At 48.8% G+C, this 17,767-nt stretch overlaps 1 protein-coding gene across 1 annotated transcript in view; it reads right to left on the bottom strand.

Moving 5' to 3' along the window:
* Nucleotides 1–1,346: 1,346 nt before the first annotated feature.
* The window catches only part of CHRNB2 (cholinergic receptor nicotinic beta 2 subunit), a 31,883-nt gene continuing 15,462 nt past the window's right edge, over nt 1,347–17,767 (bottom strand). Inside the window, exons 3-6 of the mRNA XM_083591280.1 lie at nt 16,060–16,104; nt 15,519–15,628; nt 11,768–12,782; nt 1,347–2,775 (exon numbers count right to left, since the gene is read on the bottom strand). Coding sequence (XP_083447406.1) covers nt 2,605–2,775; nt 11,768–12,782; nt 15,519–15,628; nt 16,060–16,104 — 1,341 coding nt within the window. The 3' untranslated portion in view covers nt 1,347–2,604. The remainder of the gene's footprint in view (nt 2,776–11,767; nt 12,783–15,518; nt 15,629–16,059; nt 16,105–17,767) is intronic.

Genomic DNA, 17,767 nt, shown 5'->3' with positions numbered 1-17,767 from the left:
TTAGGAGGGGAAAAGTGAGTCTTATAGAGCAAAAAATACGGTATTTATTACTGATGCTTTTAGACACCATACATTCAAAGCACTATGGTGCCACTCTAAACTGTCATTCTTCCACGGTGACTTAACAGAACCTCTCTCTCTCCCCCCCCCCCATATTTTCAGGTATTTTGTCACTATGCTGAGGATTAGGGACTTCTGCAGGTTGTTTGCTTATTTAAAAGCTGAATGTGGATCTGGATTGGATTGAATTTATATTCTGTTGGAAGCTGCCCAGAGTGGCCTGGAAAAACCAGCAAGATGGGTGGAGTATTAATAATGATAATAATAAAAATAAAACAACAACAACAACAACAACAATTTATTCATTCATTCATACCCCACCCATTTGGCTAGGTTTCCCCAGCCACTCTGGGCAGCTCCCAACAGAATATTAAAAACACGATAAAACATCAAACATTAAAAACTTCTCTGAACAGGGCTGCTGTCAGATGTCTTCTAAAAATCAAACAGTTGTTTATTTCCTTGACATCTGGTGGGAGGGCGTTTCACAGGGCGGGTGCCACTACCGAGAAGGCCCTCTGCCTGGTTCCCTATAACCTCACTTCTCGCAATGAGGGAAATGGCAGATGGCCCTCGGAGCTGGATCTCAGTGTCTGAGCAGAACGATGGGGGTGGAGACGCTCCTTTGGGTATACTGGGCCGAGACTGTTTAGGGCTTTCAAGGTCAGCACCAACACTTTGAATTGTGCTCGGAAACGTACTGGGAGCCAGTGTAGGTCTTTCAGGACCGGTGTTATGTGGTCTCGGCGGCCGCTTCTAGTCACCAGTCTAGCTGCTGCATTCTGGATTAGTTGTAGTTTCCGGGTCACCTTCAAAGGTAGCCCTTATTACTATTATCTGTAGATTAATCAGGATGTTGGTTTGGCCTTCACGGTTTAGAAGACATCTGAAGGCAGCCCTGTTTAGGGAAGTTTTTAATGTCTGACATTTTAATGTATTTTTAATCTTTCGTTGGAAGCCGTCCAGAGTGGCTGGGGAAACCCAGCCAGATGGGCGGGGTACAAATAATAAATTATTATTATTATTACTACTACTACTACTACTACTACTACTACTACTACTACAGTGGTACCTTGGGTTACAGACGCTTCAGGTTACAGACTCCGCTAACCCATAAATAGTACCTCGGGTTAAGAACTTTGCTTCAGGATGAGAACAGAAATCGTGCTCCAGCGGCAGTGGGAGGCCCCATTAGCTAAAGTGGTGCTTCAGGATGAGAACAGAAATTGCACGGCAGCAGCAACCCTAACCTTGAAATGCGCTTAAAAAACAACCACTCACACACAGCTGAACCGAAAGAAGGAATCTCTCCCATCTATGTGACCTATTTTATTGGTATTGCAGTGTCAGCGTTTGGCTTTTCAGGAGCAGAGGAGGACAGGGCCAGGAAGACACACCCAATGGCTCTGTGGGGGGACACTGGTCTCTCTACCGAGGCTGCTGGTGATGGCCCAGAATGGAAGACCCCGCCTGAACCAGACCCTGGGTGGCTGGAGCACCAGTCTACACTCCATCTCCTCTGGCCACACATACACATATTGTTAGGAGACGTGGTCCTGGCATCAGTCTGTCCTGAGAGATCCCGAGAGTCCCTTCTTCTCGCAGGGTTGCCACCTGACCTTGTGGATGTATTGGTCAAATCTCACGGGTGGTCCTAGGAGCCCCCCTGCAAAATGTCCTTTTTTTTCCGCCAAGCTCTCCCCACCCCACACCTCTCCCCGCCGAGGGTTGCGCCCCCAGGGTGGCCTTCCAATCTGCAGCTGCTCCTCAGAGATGGAGAGTGTAGATGTGGATATTTAATTCTATATAGACACATAGATGATGATTATTTTTTCCCTGAGTTGGGAGCTGGTTCCCCGTAATTGGCACAAGCCAGGGGGTATGGGGTGGGGGGCAGGGAGAAAGCTGTAGTCCGTATCCAAAATGCCCTCGAGGCTGCAAGACTCACTGCCCCCTGTGCCCCATAACGCATCCAGACAGCCGTCCAGGAACTTGACCTCAGCCTCTTGGAAGGAACTGACTCCTCCTGGCTGCTTGGAGCTGACACCTCTGATCAATGGGAATGGAGGAAGCTGCCTTAAAATAAGCAGATCAGACAGCCAGGCCTGACCCTGCTGCAACCTTTTCCACCACCACCACCCATTATTTTTTTTAAGTGGGGAAGCTGGGGATCGAACCTACGACCTTCCGCATGCAAAGCAGGTGCTCTACTGTTGAGCTACCATATCAACCTGGCAGCCTGGAAGAAACCAACCTATTCCAGTATTGTCGTTTTAGCTCTGGCCGGCTTCTCTGCAAGCAAGGCTCTGTTCTCAGTACTGAATCTTGAGCCGGGGCAATGGCAGACAGCAGGGGAAAGGGCCCACAATCCCATATTGAGCGCGCCTCAGGCCAGCGTCCATAAAAAGCAGGGATTGGGTAGGGTGTCTCTCTGTCCTGCTCCATCTCCCTCCCTCCTCCCTCCCTCTCTCTTTAATCTTCCTTGGCCCGCCTCTCTCCGCTCGCTCCGAACAGGTTGGCCAAGGAGAAGGGCGAGCCCAGATGCTACTTGGAGCCGGAACCACCGTGGTTGATCTGCAAGAGGGAGTTGGTGGCATAGTTCTGGAAGAGAGGCTGCAGGAACATGCCGATGGTGCCAAAGACGCAGACGAAGACGAAGATCCACAGGAAGAGGCGGTCGATCACCATGGCAACGTACTTCCAGTCCTCGCTCACCTGGGGAAAGGGCAATGATACAGAAGTTAGCATCTGTCAGCTGGAACCCGTTTTGGCTTGGCAAGCACCTGTTGTGTGTGGGCCCACTTGTGGGGCCCGCTTCTGACCAAACAGGTGCCAGATCTAGGTAAGGTAAGGTAAGGTAAGGTAAAAGGTAAAGGGACCCTTGACCATTAGGTCCAGTCGTGACTGACTCTGGGGTTGTGGCGCTCATCTCGCTTTATTGGCCGAGGGAGCCGGCGTACGGCTTCCAGTTCATGTGGCCAGCATGACTAAGCCGCTTCTGGCGAACCAGAGCAGCGCACGGAAACGCTGTTTACCTTCCCGCCGGAGCGGTACCTATTTATCTACTTGCAGTTCATGCTTTCGAACTGCTAGGTTGGCAGAAGCAGGGACCGAGCAACGGGAGCTCACCCCGTCGTGGGGATTCGAACCGCCGACCTTCTGATCGGCAAGTCCTAGGCTCTGTGGTTTAACCCACAGTGCCACCTGTGTCGCAAGGCAAGGCAAGGCAAGGCAAGGCAAGGCAAGGCAAGGCAAGGCAAGGCAAAACAAAACACAACACAACACAACACAACACAACACAACACAACACAACACAACACACACACTCCACAGAAAGCCCAATCTGGGCTGTCTTAAGCATATGCAGTGCCGGGGTGCAAAGATCCACCCAGTGCCCCCCCCCGGTTGCCCAGGGTTATGGCATAATTGTATACAGTGGTACTTCGGGTTACATACGCTTCAGGTTACAGACTCCGCTAACCCAGAAATAGTGCTTCAGGTTAAGAACTTTGCTTCAGGATGAGAACAGAAATCGTGCTCCGGCGGTGCAGGGGCAGCAGGAAGCCCCCATTAGCTACAGTGGTGCTTCAGGTTAAGAACAGTTTCAGGTTAAGAACGGACCTCCGGAAAGAATTAAGTACTTAACCCGAGGTACCACTGTAATTATATGATCACTGTCTAATCTTAGGGGTGTATGAGGGGCGATTTCTGTGACTGTCTTGAAGGGACCCTGCACTTCTGAATTCGCCACCACACTCCTGGTCAGGCCCCTTCCTCCTTCCTTACAGCCAGTCCAATGGGTAGCCCTGGCTGTTAGCTTTCTCCTTCTGGGTCTCAGTTTTGCCCTTGTAGAACAGAGCAGATAGGAAGAGCAGAAGCAATTGGCCTTGCCTGCCATCATCTCTGGCGCCACCTGCTGTTGATCTTCTTCTTCTTTCTTCTATAGTGATCACTCATAGCTGAGTAAGATTGTCTCCCATAAACACGGTTTTAACAGTGAGTCCGTAAGTGACTGTGGAGGCCAGTTCTGGATCCACACATCCTTCCACAGTGGGGCATAAGTTCCCGGGCGCGAGTTCATCACGGTGAGGTTTGCCAAACGTGCTTTCCTCTTAGCACGTTTCTCCCTTTTGTCCTGAGTTTGAGTGTCTTCAAAGTCCATGACCACCTTTGGCAAAGGCTGTTCTCCAATCAGAGCACCTGCAGGCCAGTGTTTCCCAATTGTTGGTGTCTATACTACTTTTTTAGGGATGCGGGTGGCGCTGTGGGTTAAACCACAGAGCCTAGGACTTGCCGGTCAGAAGGTCAGCGGTTCGAATCCCCGCGATGGTGTGAGCTCCCGTTGCTCAGTCCCTGCTCCTGCCAACCTAGCAGTTCGAAAGCACGTCAAAGTGCAAGTAGATAAATAGGTACTGCTCCGGTGGGAAGGTAAACGGCGTTTCCATTCACTGCTCTGGTTCGCCAGAAGCGGCTTAGTCATGCTGGCCACATGACCCAGAAGCTGTATGCCGGCTCCCTTGGCCCATAAAGCGAGATGAGTGCTGCAACCCCAGAGTCGTCTGCGACTGGACCTAATGGTCAGGGGTCCCTTTACCTTACTTATACTACTTTTATTTTTGGTCCGCTGCCCTAACAGCCCCAATGAGTACCAGCCACCACAATTATTAGTGGGGTTTTGTTTTTTTTACAATTTCAAATGTTGCACGCCCCTCCCCAACCCCCAGAGAATCCTAAGTGGGGTGTGTGTTGCTAATTCTCCTTTTGTGATTTTTAGCCTCCTTCCCTTCCTGCCACAGAACCTGTTCCTGGGGAGAGGCAAGACCTGCTTAAATATTTTAAAGAGCAGACTGCTTAGCCTGCTTTTAAAGAACAGTTTCAGCCTGGGCTCCCCTCCACTTACTTTCTTTTCTGTAATGCTGGTTTTAATTACTGCTTTTGTTTTAGGAAGTTTTTTTTTGCTAATTTTGCAAACTGCCTTCAAACCGATGGTGAAAAGCAGAATAGTAAAGTTAGCATTAAACAAAAACAACAATAGAGTTCCCTGTGTTGATTGCACCCTTTACAGTTGTGTTAGGTAAAGGTAAAGGGACCCCTGACCATTTGGTCCAGTCGTGGCCGACTCTGGGGTTGCGGCGCTCATCTCGCTTTATTGGCCGAGGGAGCCGGCGTACAGCTTCCGGGTCATGTGGCCATCATGACTAAGCCGCTTCTGGCGAACCAGAGCAGCGCACGGAAACGCCGTTTATCTTCCCGCCAGAGCGGTACCTATTTATCTACTTGCACTTTGACGTGCTTTCGAACTGCTAGGTTGGCAGGAGCAGGCACTGAGCAACGGGAGCTCACCCCATGGCGGGGATTTGAACCGCCAACCTTCTGATCGGCAAGCCCTAGGCTCTGAAATGACAGCTCCCTGAAGGCTATCTGAAGCCTGGTTTGCTGGCAAACCAGGAAAGTCCTTCAGGTTTCTGCTCTGGGTCAATTTTATTTTCATTCTCATGAGGGCTAGAGCCCTGGATATGCTTTTAAATGAAAGCTGGGTTTCCAAGGCTTCTAAATTCTCTGTATGGGCCATACCTATACCGGGAGAATGGGGAGGGAGTCTCAAACACAGTACACAGAGGATACACTCGTCCTCAGCTCCAGCTCAGCTTCCAATTATATTTAAGTGTGAAATCTCTCATAGACCCATGTTTACATGGGGTTTTTAAGATTTATTTTCTGAAGTATGCCAGTTCTCAAGGGTGAGACCCAAATCCTTTGCCAGGAAAAAGCAAGAAGGCTGGGAACTTTGTGCCAAAAGGAATATTTGCTTATTGTTCACTTCTCATTGCCCACAAGAGTGTCTTTAAAGCCTCAGAGAGTTTTATTCTATTAAGTGGGTAATATGGAAATTTGTAAAATGCAAATCATAAAGGCTGGCTCAGGAATGGGGAGCCTTCTTTCTCCCTAAGGGCCGCATTCTGGGGGCCACACACACCAGTGATGAGCAGGGCAAAAATTGGGCAGAGTGCCAAATCTAAGTTTTACCTTTGCGCTATAAGGTAAAGGTAAAGGGACCCCTGACCATTAGGTCCAGTCGTGCCTGACTCTGGGGTTGTGGCGCTCATCTCGCTTTATTGGCCGAGGGAGCCGGCGTACAGCTTCCGGGTCATGTGGCCAGCATGACTAAGCCGCTTCTGGCGAACCAGAGCAGCGCACAGAAATGCCATTTACCTTGTGCCAGAGTGGTACCTATTTACCTACTTGCACTTTGACGTGCTTTTGAACTGCTAGGTGGACAGGAGCTGGGACTGAGCAATGGTGGCAAGCCCTAGGCTCTGTGATTTAGACCACAGCGCCACCTGCATCCCTCTCACCTCCAGTAAAGGTAAAGGCAAAGGGACCCCTGGCCATAAGGTCCAGTCATGGCCGACTCTGGGGTTGCGGTGCTCATCTTGCTTTACTGGCTGAGGGAGCCGGCGTACAGCTTCTGGGTCATGTGGCCAGCATGACTAAGCCGCTTCTGGCGAAACGCCATTTACCTTCCCGCCAGAGCGGTACCTATTTATCTACATGCACTTTGACGTGCTTTCGGACTGCTAGGTTGGTAGGAGCAGGGACCGAGCAACGGGAACTCACCCCATTGCAGGGATTCGAACCGCCGACCTTCTGATCGGCAAGCCCTAGGCTCTGTGGTTTAACCCACAGCACCACCCGCGTCCCTCCAGTAGTTTCCAGCAACTGGTATTCAGAAGCATTCCTGCCTTCGACTGAGGGTGACGAAGGGAGAGTCTCTCCGGTCTCCTCCCCCCCCCCCATCAGTGCTCAGCTGGCTTGGCCCCAAACCTGCAGCCTCAGAGCGCAGCCTGGGGCAGTGACATCACTCTGCTGCCGTTCCAGGTTCCCCTTCCTCTCGGTTCCTATGGCAACTGCTTCATACCTGACACCTCCCTGGTCCAGTGGGCATAGAGCATCTCCTTCTGCAAGTAGTTTCTGGCAAGGCTACCAGATCAGATGAATGATTTGCTTTGGTGGGGAAGGCGGTGGCGGTGGCGGGGGCTACCTTTAACCCATTGCTCTCTGGCCACAGATGGATGGGGGAAGGATTTGAACAAATGCCCGAAAAACCCCCAGCACCCCTTGTAATGTTTTATTATGTTTTTATGTATGTTGGAGGCTGCCCAGAGTGGCTGGGTCAACCCAGTCAGATGGGCAGCGTACAAATAATAATAATTATTATTAATTATTATTATTATTATTACAGTGGTACCTCAGGTTAAGTACTTAATTCGTTCTGGAGGTCTGTTCTTAACCTGAAACTGTTCTTAACCTGAAGCACCACTTTAGCTAATGGGGCCTCCTGCTGCCGCCATGCCGCCAGAGCACGATTTCTGTTCTCATCCTGAAGCAAAGTTCTTAACCCAAGGTACTATTTCTGGGTTAGCAGAGTCTGTAACCTGAAGCATATGTAACCTGAGGTACCACTGTATTATTATTATTATTATTATTATTATTATTACACCAACAAAGCAGCAGACATCCAAGAAATAGAAGTCTGCTTCTCCCGACTTCTCTCTCTCTGTCTCTCCCTCCCTTACATCCATATCTCACGGCACATGAATTTTTCATGCGCCTTCAGCACAGGGATCCAGCCGAGCAGAAGGGAAATATTGATTCTGGAGCTCGCCGGTGTCTCAGTTGGAGAACACAGCTGCCCTGCACTCAGAGGTGGGGAACAGGTCAGTAAAGGACAGGGTATTCTGACTCATGGCTTGGCAAAGGAGAGGCGGCAGGGAGATGGGGAAGAAGCAAGGAAGAGCTGTGTCTCCCCCAGGAAACGTCAAACGGATGGGAAATTGCCACAGCCTTTTTCTAAAAAAAACCCAAACAAACAGTGCATCATGTTTCAGGAGGTGATGATTCGAGATATAGTGGGGAAAGCTTTGTAAGAAGTGCCCTGACTGATCAGAACGAAGCGTCGAGTTATACAGCGGTTCCTCGGGTTACAGACGCTTCAGGTTACAGACTCCGCTAACGCAGAAATAGACCTCGGGTTAAGAACTTTGCTTCAGGATGAGAACAGAAATTGTGCGGCGGCAGCGGGAGGCCCCATTAGCTAAAGTGGTAACTCAGATTAAGAACAGTTTCAGGTTAAGAATGGACCTCCAGAACGAATTAAGTTCTTATCCCGAGGTACCACTGTAATGTGTTCAGGCAGACGTGTCCAAATCAAACCCTTAAAGGCAACCACTGAGTTTGTTCCCCAGCTACTGGAATTCAGAGGTAGACTTTGCCTGAACAAGGAAGTTCTACATAGCTACATAGGTAAGATTACCAGATGTCCCTGTTTCCTGGGACAGTCCTCGGGTTTACAAATCAGTCCCTTGACAAAATCCATCTATTCAATAGGAAGTTGAAAAAATGTCCCCAGATTCATTGAAAAAAATCTGGTAACCTTAGCCCAAGACCACACATTGAAAGCAACTGCAATTGCAATACAGTGGTACCTCAGGTTAAGAACTTATTTCATTCCGGAGGTCCGTTCTTAACCTGAAACTGTTCTTAACCTGAGGTACCACATGAGCTAATGGGGCCTCCCGCTGTGGCGGCACGATTTCTGTTCTCATCCTGAAGCAAAGTTCTTAACCCGAGGTACTATTTCTGGGTTAGCGGAGTCTGTAACCTGAAGCATCTGTAACCTGAAGCGTCTGTAACCCGAGGTACCACTGTACCACGTTAAACGCTCATGGCTCCTCCCCTTGCAAAGAATCCTGGGAACTGTAGTTTAAGGGTGCTGTGAGCTGTTAGGAAACTCCTGTGACCCTCAAACGGCTACAGTTCTCAGAGCTCCCTGGGGAACAGGATGCAGGATTAGGTAATAATAATCTTATTATTTGTACCCCACCCATCTGATGGGTGATTAGCTTAGTCCAGCAGGGGCTTTTCTTATGTCTTTATATCAAAGACAGGAAGTTTGGTTTTCACCCAGAGATCATTGCCACTGTATGTACATGTGGTAAAGAAATAAATTAGAAAGCGAGTCCTATCAGGTGTCTTGGGACTAAAGGATGCTGTCATGGAAGCTTTAGCTGAGATTCCTGGATTGCAGGCGGTTCGACCAGATGACCGCTCTCTGAAGCACCCACTCTCCTTTAAAAGGCGTTGGGGAAAACTTTGATGGGGGGGCCTTGCAGAAAACTGTGAGCAGAGGGGGCTGGAGGAGCTGCAAGGGAATAGGTGAGGGATAAAGGGGGGAATGGGAGTGGGGTTGGAGGAGTGAGCAGGAGGGCAGCGCTAGTATCCTGCACACACACACACACACACACACACACACACACAGCAAGCTAGTAACTTTTCGTGGTGCGACTCATGCAACACGTTGGGGATTAATATACACAGAACAATAAATATACATACTTTATCAACCTTCTGAGAAATATACAAAACATTAAACAAAGCAAATCAGTCTCTTAAGCTTAAGCCGAGAAAGAGTATTCTCGGAATGTTAGAAGGATGTTGGAATGAAGTTACGCGGTTTTAGCAGAAAGGTTGTAAAAGATTAAGTAAAAATAGATTGTTAATTGGTGAGAATGTAAAGTTACATTATATTAAGATAAATTATTAGGATAAGAACAAAGATGGAAAGGATTTGCTGAAATAGCTAATTGAACTAGAACACAAAAAAGGGAGGTGTGAGAAGGTCAAGGAAACAAGCAAATGAAAGGTAAGTTATGGAAGGATTGATTTGTTGTTTTTTTTCTTAATTGTTTTTTTCCCCTGTGTTTTTGCTCTTTCTTTTCTTTTCTTTTTCTTTAATTTTGTAATCTTTCAAAACCTGAATAAATATTATTTTTTTTAAAAAAAGAAAGAGTATTCTCTATAAGGTTGAATTTCAATTTACGTATCAAGACTTTGAGATTAGATCACTGAAGAAGCCCGGAAAACTACCTTGGGAGTGGCTACCTGCAAGCCCCAGTTAAAGGGCCCCATCGGGGGCGAACAGCGGCCTCTTGATTACTTGGACTGCCAGGGCGAAACAGGTGCAAAATGCTGGCACCCTGTCGTCTACAACTTCATTAACTTTATTAACATCTATCTACAACTCCACTAGCATCTCTCGGTATTGTGAATAACACCGAACTGACCTTTTGTTGGTATCTTCATGAACTTATCTAAAAGACTGAGTTAAGCATTTGAAAACTCTATTGAAACCAGACAATGTAAGTTCATCTTAGGCTGGGTAGTTCGCAAATCTCTGTGGCTTTGTTTAATGTTTTGTATTTTTCTCAGAAGGCTGATAAAGTATGTATAATTATTGTTCTGTGTATATTAATCGCCAGCGTGTTGCATGCATGAGTCGCACTACTTCTGTCAGCAGTACAGGTTGCATTTTTCTAGCATAGTAACTTTTTGTGGGCTTATTTCAGGCCCTCCAAGGGTCTCTATTTTCCAGGGATGGTCCTGATTTGCAGAAGCCGTCCCGGTTTCTGATTTGATCCCGGAATGTCCCACTTTCCCTTAGGACGTCCCTATTTTCATCAGAGAAATGTTGGAGGGTGTGGAGTGACTCCCGAGCCAAGGAGATCAGTAACTACAAAACCATTAGAAGACATCAGAAGGCAGTCCTGTATAAATGTTTTTAATGTTTTTGTATATGTTGAAAGCCGCTCAGAGTAGCTGTGGCAGCACAGTCAAATGGGTGGGGAATTATTAGTATTCTTTAGGAACAGGACGTCCTTATTTTCTTAATAATATTAATAGTAATAATTTATTTATACACCACCGATCTGACTGGGTTTCCCCAGCCACTCTGGGCAGCTCCCAACAGAATATTAAAAACACAATAAAACCAACCAACAATATCCCCAAAGATAAGAAGAATATATTCCTCTATGTGACAGCGGCGGCTAGATTACTAGTGGCAGAAAAATGGAAAACAGGAAAAATATTTCAGAATGGAGAATTAAGATCTGTGAATTTATGGTGATTGCAAAATTAACGGCATCAATTAGGGGCTGCCCCAAGCAAAAAATTAAGAGAGAGTGGGAGTGTGTAGAGATACATATGAAAAAATATGGATATGGAAATTAAGTTTAACATAAATGTAAAAGGAAAGACTAGCAAGGCTACAAGATGATATTATAAAGGATATGACTATTACATATAAATAACTGCTAACACAACAAGAAGCAATAATACAAATGCCAATAAGATCTCACATGAGTGAGGGGAGGTTGGGTGGGGGGGAGGGGTGGTATTTGGAAAATTATTGAGAATGTGATATAAGAGTAAAATGATTGTGTTTGTAATTTGAATTATTTTGAATGATTGTGGTTGTAAGTTTTTTTTCTAGTTTTTACTCCTTTTTCTGTCACAAAAAACTTTAAATAAAAAACAACAGTGAAACATCAAACATTAAAAACTTCCCTAAACAGGACTGCCTTCAGATGTCTTCTAAAAGTCAGACAGTTATTTATTTCCTTGATGGGTGGGTGCCACCACCAAGAAGGCCCTCTGCCTGGTTCCCTGTAACCTCACTTCTTGCAGTGAGGGAACTGCTAGAAGGCCCTCGGAGCTGGACCTCAGTGTCCAGGCTGAACGATGGAGGTGGAGACGCTCCTTCAGAAAAATGTTGGCGGGTATGTTATTTACAAGACTGACTTAAGGCCACAAAGCCCCACCACCACCACCACCCTGCCCTCAAGCCCCTTCCCTTCCAGACACTCACACTCTGGTCGTCGTCTTCGCTCTTCATATGATCCGCGATGAAGCGTACTCCGTCCACAGCCTCCTCCAGGCCGCAGCAACAGGGGCCTGGCGGTGGCACCGTTTGACCCGGCCTGTCCCGGTAACCGTTGACTCCCGGCTCCGACGTTTCCGTAAAGGGCCTTCCCCCGCCATCGCCGCCGCTCCCCGTCCCGAACTTCTTGACCGTGGACGGGTTGACGTAGCAAGTGCAGGACCTGGCTCCTTCGCGGAGGAAGAAGCTCCCGGTCGTCCGCTCCTGGTTCTGCCGCTTCTGGCGCAGCCTCTGGCGGGCGCAGTTCTGCCGGGGCTGCTTCATGAAGAGGAGGGTGGGCAGCTTGTCCAGGAAGACCACCTTGACCCAGGGCGGCATGGTGTGGGTGGTGGGCGAGCGGTGGTGGACATTCAACACGCAGACGCTGGTGACAATGGAGAAGGTCACCAAGACCATGGTGAACATCAGGTACTTGCCCACCAGCGGCACGTCCAGCGAGGTGGGCGGCACGATCTTGGAGATCAGAAGCAGGAAGACGGTGAGGGCCAAGAGGACCGAGATGCAGAGGGTCATCTTCTCGCCGCAGTCGGAAGGCAGGTAGAAGACCAGGATGGCTAAGGAGGTGATGAGGATGCAAGGGATGATGAGGTTGATGGTGTAGAACAGCGGCTTGCGGCGGATGATGAAGTCGTAGGTGATGTCCACGTAGGTGGAGTCGTTGGGGTTCTCATTCCGCCGTCCCGGCAGGGCGATGATGTCCCACTCCCCGCTGGGGGTGAAGTCGTCCAAGCTGGCCACCTCGCTCTTCAACACCAGGTCGATCTCCGTCCGGTCGTAAGTCCATGAGCGGAACTTCATGGTGCAGTTCTGCTGGTCAAAGGGGAAATGCTTCACCTCGATTTTGCAGGCACTCTTGTAGATGGCCGGAGGGAGCCAGAAGATGCTGCCGTCGTAGGAGACCACGGCGTTGGAGTAGAAGGACACCTCGTACATCCCGTCGGCGCTGGGGAAGGGGAGAAGAAGGGGAAGCAATGCTCATTGTTGGTCTAGAACAGGGGTCCGCAACCTTTTTCAGCCGTGGGACAGTCCGCCGTCCCTCAAGCCATGTAGTGGGCTGGACTATATTTTTTGGGGGGGTGGGAAATGAATGAAGTCCTATGCCCCACAAATAACCCAGAGATGCATTTTAAATAAAAGGACACATTCATGTAAAAACACGCTGATTCCCAGACCGTCCGCGGGCTGGATTGAGAAGGCGATTGGGCCGGTTCTGGCCCCCGGGCCTTAGGTTGCCTACCCCTGGTCTAGAAGGTGCATGTCAGAGGCTGGACTGAGGAGGAATGGTGGGAGCCGCTGCCCTGAACCTTCCCAAGGGCAGGAGGACAGTATTGATTTAGAACAGTGGTTTGTAGAAGGGCATAGCCCAGAGGTGAAAAGCTGGGAAATACTGGATAAGGAACAGCTAGAAGAGGAAACACCAGCAGAGGGTCAGCTGGCAGATTCAGTGTCCTTGGACAGCATTCCAGACCCCCCTTCACCTAGGACTAGACGGGCTCCAAGAGTGATAGAACAGAGAGCACAGCAGCAACAAGCTCAGGTTACCCAACATAGGAGTGGCAAAGATTAATGGGGGCAGAGGAGGGGAAAACCTTTACTGGGAGCACCGCCATTTCTCGAGAGATATGCATTTCTTTGTCTCTCGCTGTGTTTATTAAAGAAACTAACTGGTAAGAACGCTGCTTTCATTTGATCTGCTTATTCACTGCAATCAGGGGAGGGATCCGATTCTCCGAAGCCTGACGGTGCAGGTGCACAGATCAGAGCTTACACACCATGTGCACAGCCCTACCCATGCCATCAACACGTTCATCATAATGCAGGCCACCCGGACTCTGCCTTTTATTCTGTTTATGAATCGTGGCCCATAACATAGTTTGAAGCGCTTTCACAGTAGGAACCTCCACAGCCGAAACAATGAAAAGAAGAAAATTGGTCTATAAAACCGCTTCCCTATATAAAAACAATTAAAAACTATTTAATGTTGGACTGGACGACCCTCGTGGTCCTTTCTTACTCTACAGTTCCATGCGGAAACCAGGGCTTTTGTTTCAGCCGGAACTCAGTTCCAGCACCTCTCAGGTGGGCGCCATTGCCATTCTAAGAGAACAAGGGAGGCATTCGTGTTTCGTGGTGAGTTCCAGCACCTCTCTTTCTAGAACCAACTGCACTGGCTCCCGGTGGAGTACAGGGTCAGGTTTAAGGTGCTGGTTTTGACCTTTAAAACCCTATGCGGCCTAGGACCCACATACCTACGGGACCGCCTCTCCTGGTATGCCCCACGGAGGACCTTAAGGTCCACAAATAACAACACCGAGCCCCGAGCCTCAAGGAGGTTAGATTGGTCTCAACTAGGGCCAGGGCCTTTTCAGCACTAGCCCCAACGTGATGGAATGCTCTGTCACAAGAGACTAGGGCCCTGCGGGACTTGACATCTTTCCGCAGGGCTTGCAAGATGGAGCTGCTCTGCCTGGCCTTTGGTTTGGACTCAGTCTGACCCTTATGTTTCCCTCACCTTATGGTCCTTATTTATCAGCTATTTTAAAATCAGGCTGCATTTTAACCTGTATTTTAAATTGGTTTTTTTTTCTCCCTCTCTTTTCCCCCTATTATGTTTTTACTGTGATTTTATTTTATTGGTGTTAGCCGCCCTGAGCCCACCTCTGGCAGGGGAGGGCGGGGTACAAATAAAAATTATTATTATTATTATTGTTGTTGTTGTTGTTGTTGTTGTTGTTATTTCAGATCCAATAAACGTACAGTTACTCTGTCTCTCACACATATACACTCACTCTCAATCAAACATACACGGTCTCTTTCTCTCTCTCTCTCTCTCTCACACACACACACACACACACACACAAGCATGTTCCACTTTCTAACCTGCTTTTAAACCACCTCAATCCCTATCTAGCAGCAGGCAAGTGTGGTGTAGTGGTTAAGAGCGGTAGTCTCGTAATCTGGTGAACCGGGTTCGCATATCCGCTCCTCCACCTGCAGCTGCTGGGTGACCTTGGGCCAGTCACACTTCTCTGAAGTCTCTCAGCCTCACTCACCTCACAGAGTGTTTGTTGTGGGGGAGGAAGGGAAAGGACAATGTTAGCCGCTTAGAGACTCCTGAAGGGGAGTGAAAGGCAGGATATCAAATCCCCCCCCCCCAAAAAAAGCAAGTGTAGGGGACCTTTGGCCCTCCAGATGTTGCTGAACGACACCTCCCATCATCGCTGCCCATTAGCCATGCTTGCTGGGGCTCATGGGAGTTGTAGTCCAGCAACGTTTGGAAGGCCAAAGGTCCCCTACGCCTGGCTTTGAAAGCTCTTCTGATACCGCGGCGTTGTGACAAGGAGGAAGATGGGGCCAGGGTGGCCCCTCCAGATGGTTCTGCAGTCCATGAATTGCAGGTTCACTGTTGTCGTCTGAGATCCGCAAGCATTAGACCAAGGGCAAAGAATGCCGAGGTGCACCAAATTGAAATTAGGGGTTGCTGGAAAAGTTTAAAACAGGGATGCAGAAAAGGGAGGTATGGGGAAGTCGTTGAAACAAGGTTTAAGAAAAAGAGGTTATGAAATTATACATGTTTATATGTTTGTTTGTTTATGTATTGTCAGTTGTACTGTGTCTTAATATATGTTGGAAAATTAATAAAAATTTATATAAAAAAAGAATGCCGAGGTGCACCTACTTGTTGTAGAGCACAACATCCGGAAGCCAGATGTGTTTGGATGGCAGCCGCACCTTCTTCATGTCATCAAACTCCTCTGGGTTCCACGTAAGGCGATAATCCTCCCATTCCTGCAATGGAGAGAGAAAGAGAGATGGGGTGGGGGGTGCTTGACACAATCGGGATGGCCAAATCCCCAAGCCTGACCTGAAGTCTCCAGTTTTGCCTCACTCCTTCCAGGTGGCAGGGGGAGGTCCTGAATCTCCAGGTAGGTGAGAGTGGCTTATTTTGGGTTTTTTTTAGTATTAAAAAGATGCATGTGGCTTGCAAGGTTCTATTAGGATATAGTTCTGTTCCACCTTAAAAGAAACAGGCATGACTGTTGTGTGTCACATGCCTGTTTACTTCCAGCACAGGCTTGCTGGGAACGTCCGTTTGTATATTGCTATTGCTTTGCTCTTTTGTCGGACACGAAGGGAAGCAGACATGTTTTTCCTTTGTTCCTGAACTATGCTGAATAAACACCTATAAGTAATGCTTACACATGTCTCTGGCAACTTACCTGGGTCAGCCACACGTTGGTGGTCATGATCTGCTCCCGCTCGTGCTGTCAACAGAAGAAAAAGAAAAGGCATCAGAACAACAACAACAGCAGCAACAATTTATTATTTATACGCCGCCCATCTGGCTGGGCTTCCCCAGCCACTCTGGCGGCTTCCAACAAAATACAGTGGTATCTCGGGTTAAGAACTTAATTCCTTCCGGAGGTCCATTCTTAACCTGAAACTGTTCTTAACCTGGGGCACCACTGTAGCTAATGGGGACTCCTGCTGCCGCTGCACGATTTCTGTTCTCATCCTGAAGCAAAGTTCTTAACCCAAGGTACTATTTCTGGGTTAGCGGAGTCTGTAACCTGAAGCGTATGTAACCTGAAGCGTATGTAACCCGGGGTATCACTGTATTAAAATACCACAATACATCAAACATTAAAAGCTTTCCTAAACAGGGCTGCCTTCAGATGTCTTCTAAAAGTCTGGTAGTTATTTTTCTCTTTGACATCTGATGGGAGGGCGTTCCACAGGGCGGGTGCCACTACCGAGAAGGCCCTGTGCCTGGTTCCCTGTAACTTGGCTTCTCGCAGGGAGGGAACTGCCAGAAGGCCCTCGGCGCTGGACCTCAGCATCCGGGCAGAACGATGGGGGTGGAAACGCTCCTTCAGATATACTGGACTGAGGCCGTTTAGGGCTTTCAAGGTCAACACCAACACTTTGAATTGAAGTGAAGAACACGAGAAGAGCCCACTGGGTCAAGCCAATGGCTAGTCCAGCGTCCTGTTCTCACAGTGGCCAACCAGATGCGGGCAGCTCCTGTGCACAAAAGCCATCCCCGCTCCTGCAGCTTCCAGCAACTGGTTCTAAGCAGCATTGCTGCCTTCAGTCGTGGAGGCATTGTGGCCAGTAGCTACTGATAGCTCCTGTCCAATCTTCTTTGAACACAAGCTCCAGCTCCCGGCATGGCCAATGGTCAGAGGTGGTGGGAGTTGTAGCACCACAAGCTTTGGGGAGGATGACACCACATTATAGAGAGTACTTACATTATGATGGTTACTCGGTACAAGCAATGATCACCTTTCAAGATCTTGAGAAGCAGTTCCTCCTCTGGCAAAGAGGAAAGCTCCGCCTCCAGTGGGGAAGGGGCGGAGGGACCAGGAGATGCTGGGGAGAGCCTCAACACCGAGCCTGAGCAAAGCGGAGGGGAGGCAAGTCCCCCTTTGCCAGCGCCCACTCTGCGCAGTAGGTTTCAGCGCAGAGAGGGGAGGAGGAGGATGGGGGTCACACGACTGTTATGCTGGGGGAGATACAAGGACCGGCCACTCCCAGATTCTGCTAGCGACTTAGCCGGACATGAACTTGTGATGCTCTTCACTGTAAATAGTTTACACTAACAATAAAGCCTGGAAAAGACAGGTTGGAGTCTTGCCTGTTTGCTCTCGAGCAACCACACCACCACCTGACATAAGCCAATGGTAGAAGAGGGACGCGGGTGGCGCTGTGGGTAAAACCTCAGTGCCTAGGACTTGCTGATCGTATGGTCGGTGGTTCGAATCCCCGCAGCGGGGTGAGCTCCCGTCGTTCGGTCCCAGCTCCTGCCCACCTAGCAGTTTGAAAGCACTCTTAAGTGCAAGTAGATAAATAGGGAGCGCTCTATAGTGGGAAGGTAAATGGCGTTTCCGTGTGCTGCGCTGGTGCTGGCTCGCCAGCTGCAGCTTC

This window comes from Podarcis filfolensis (assembly GCF_964270895.1).
Source record: "Podarcis filfolensis genome assembly, chromosome: 16".
Classification (NCBI taxonomy): domain Eukaryota; kingdom Metazoa; phylum Chordata; class Lepidosauria; order Squamata; family Lacertidae; genus Podarcis; species Podarcis filfolensis.
The sequence above is the reverse complement of the archived record's forward strand: the minus strand, read 5'-3'. Positions and strand labels throughout refer to the sequence as shown.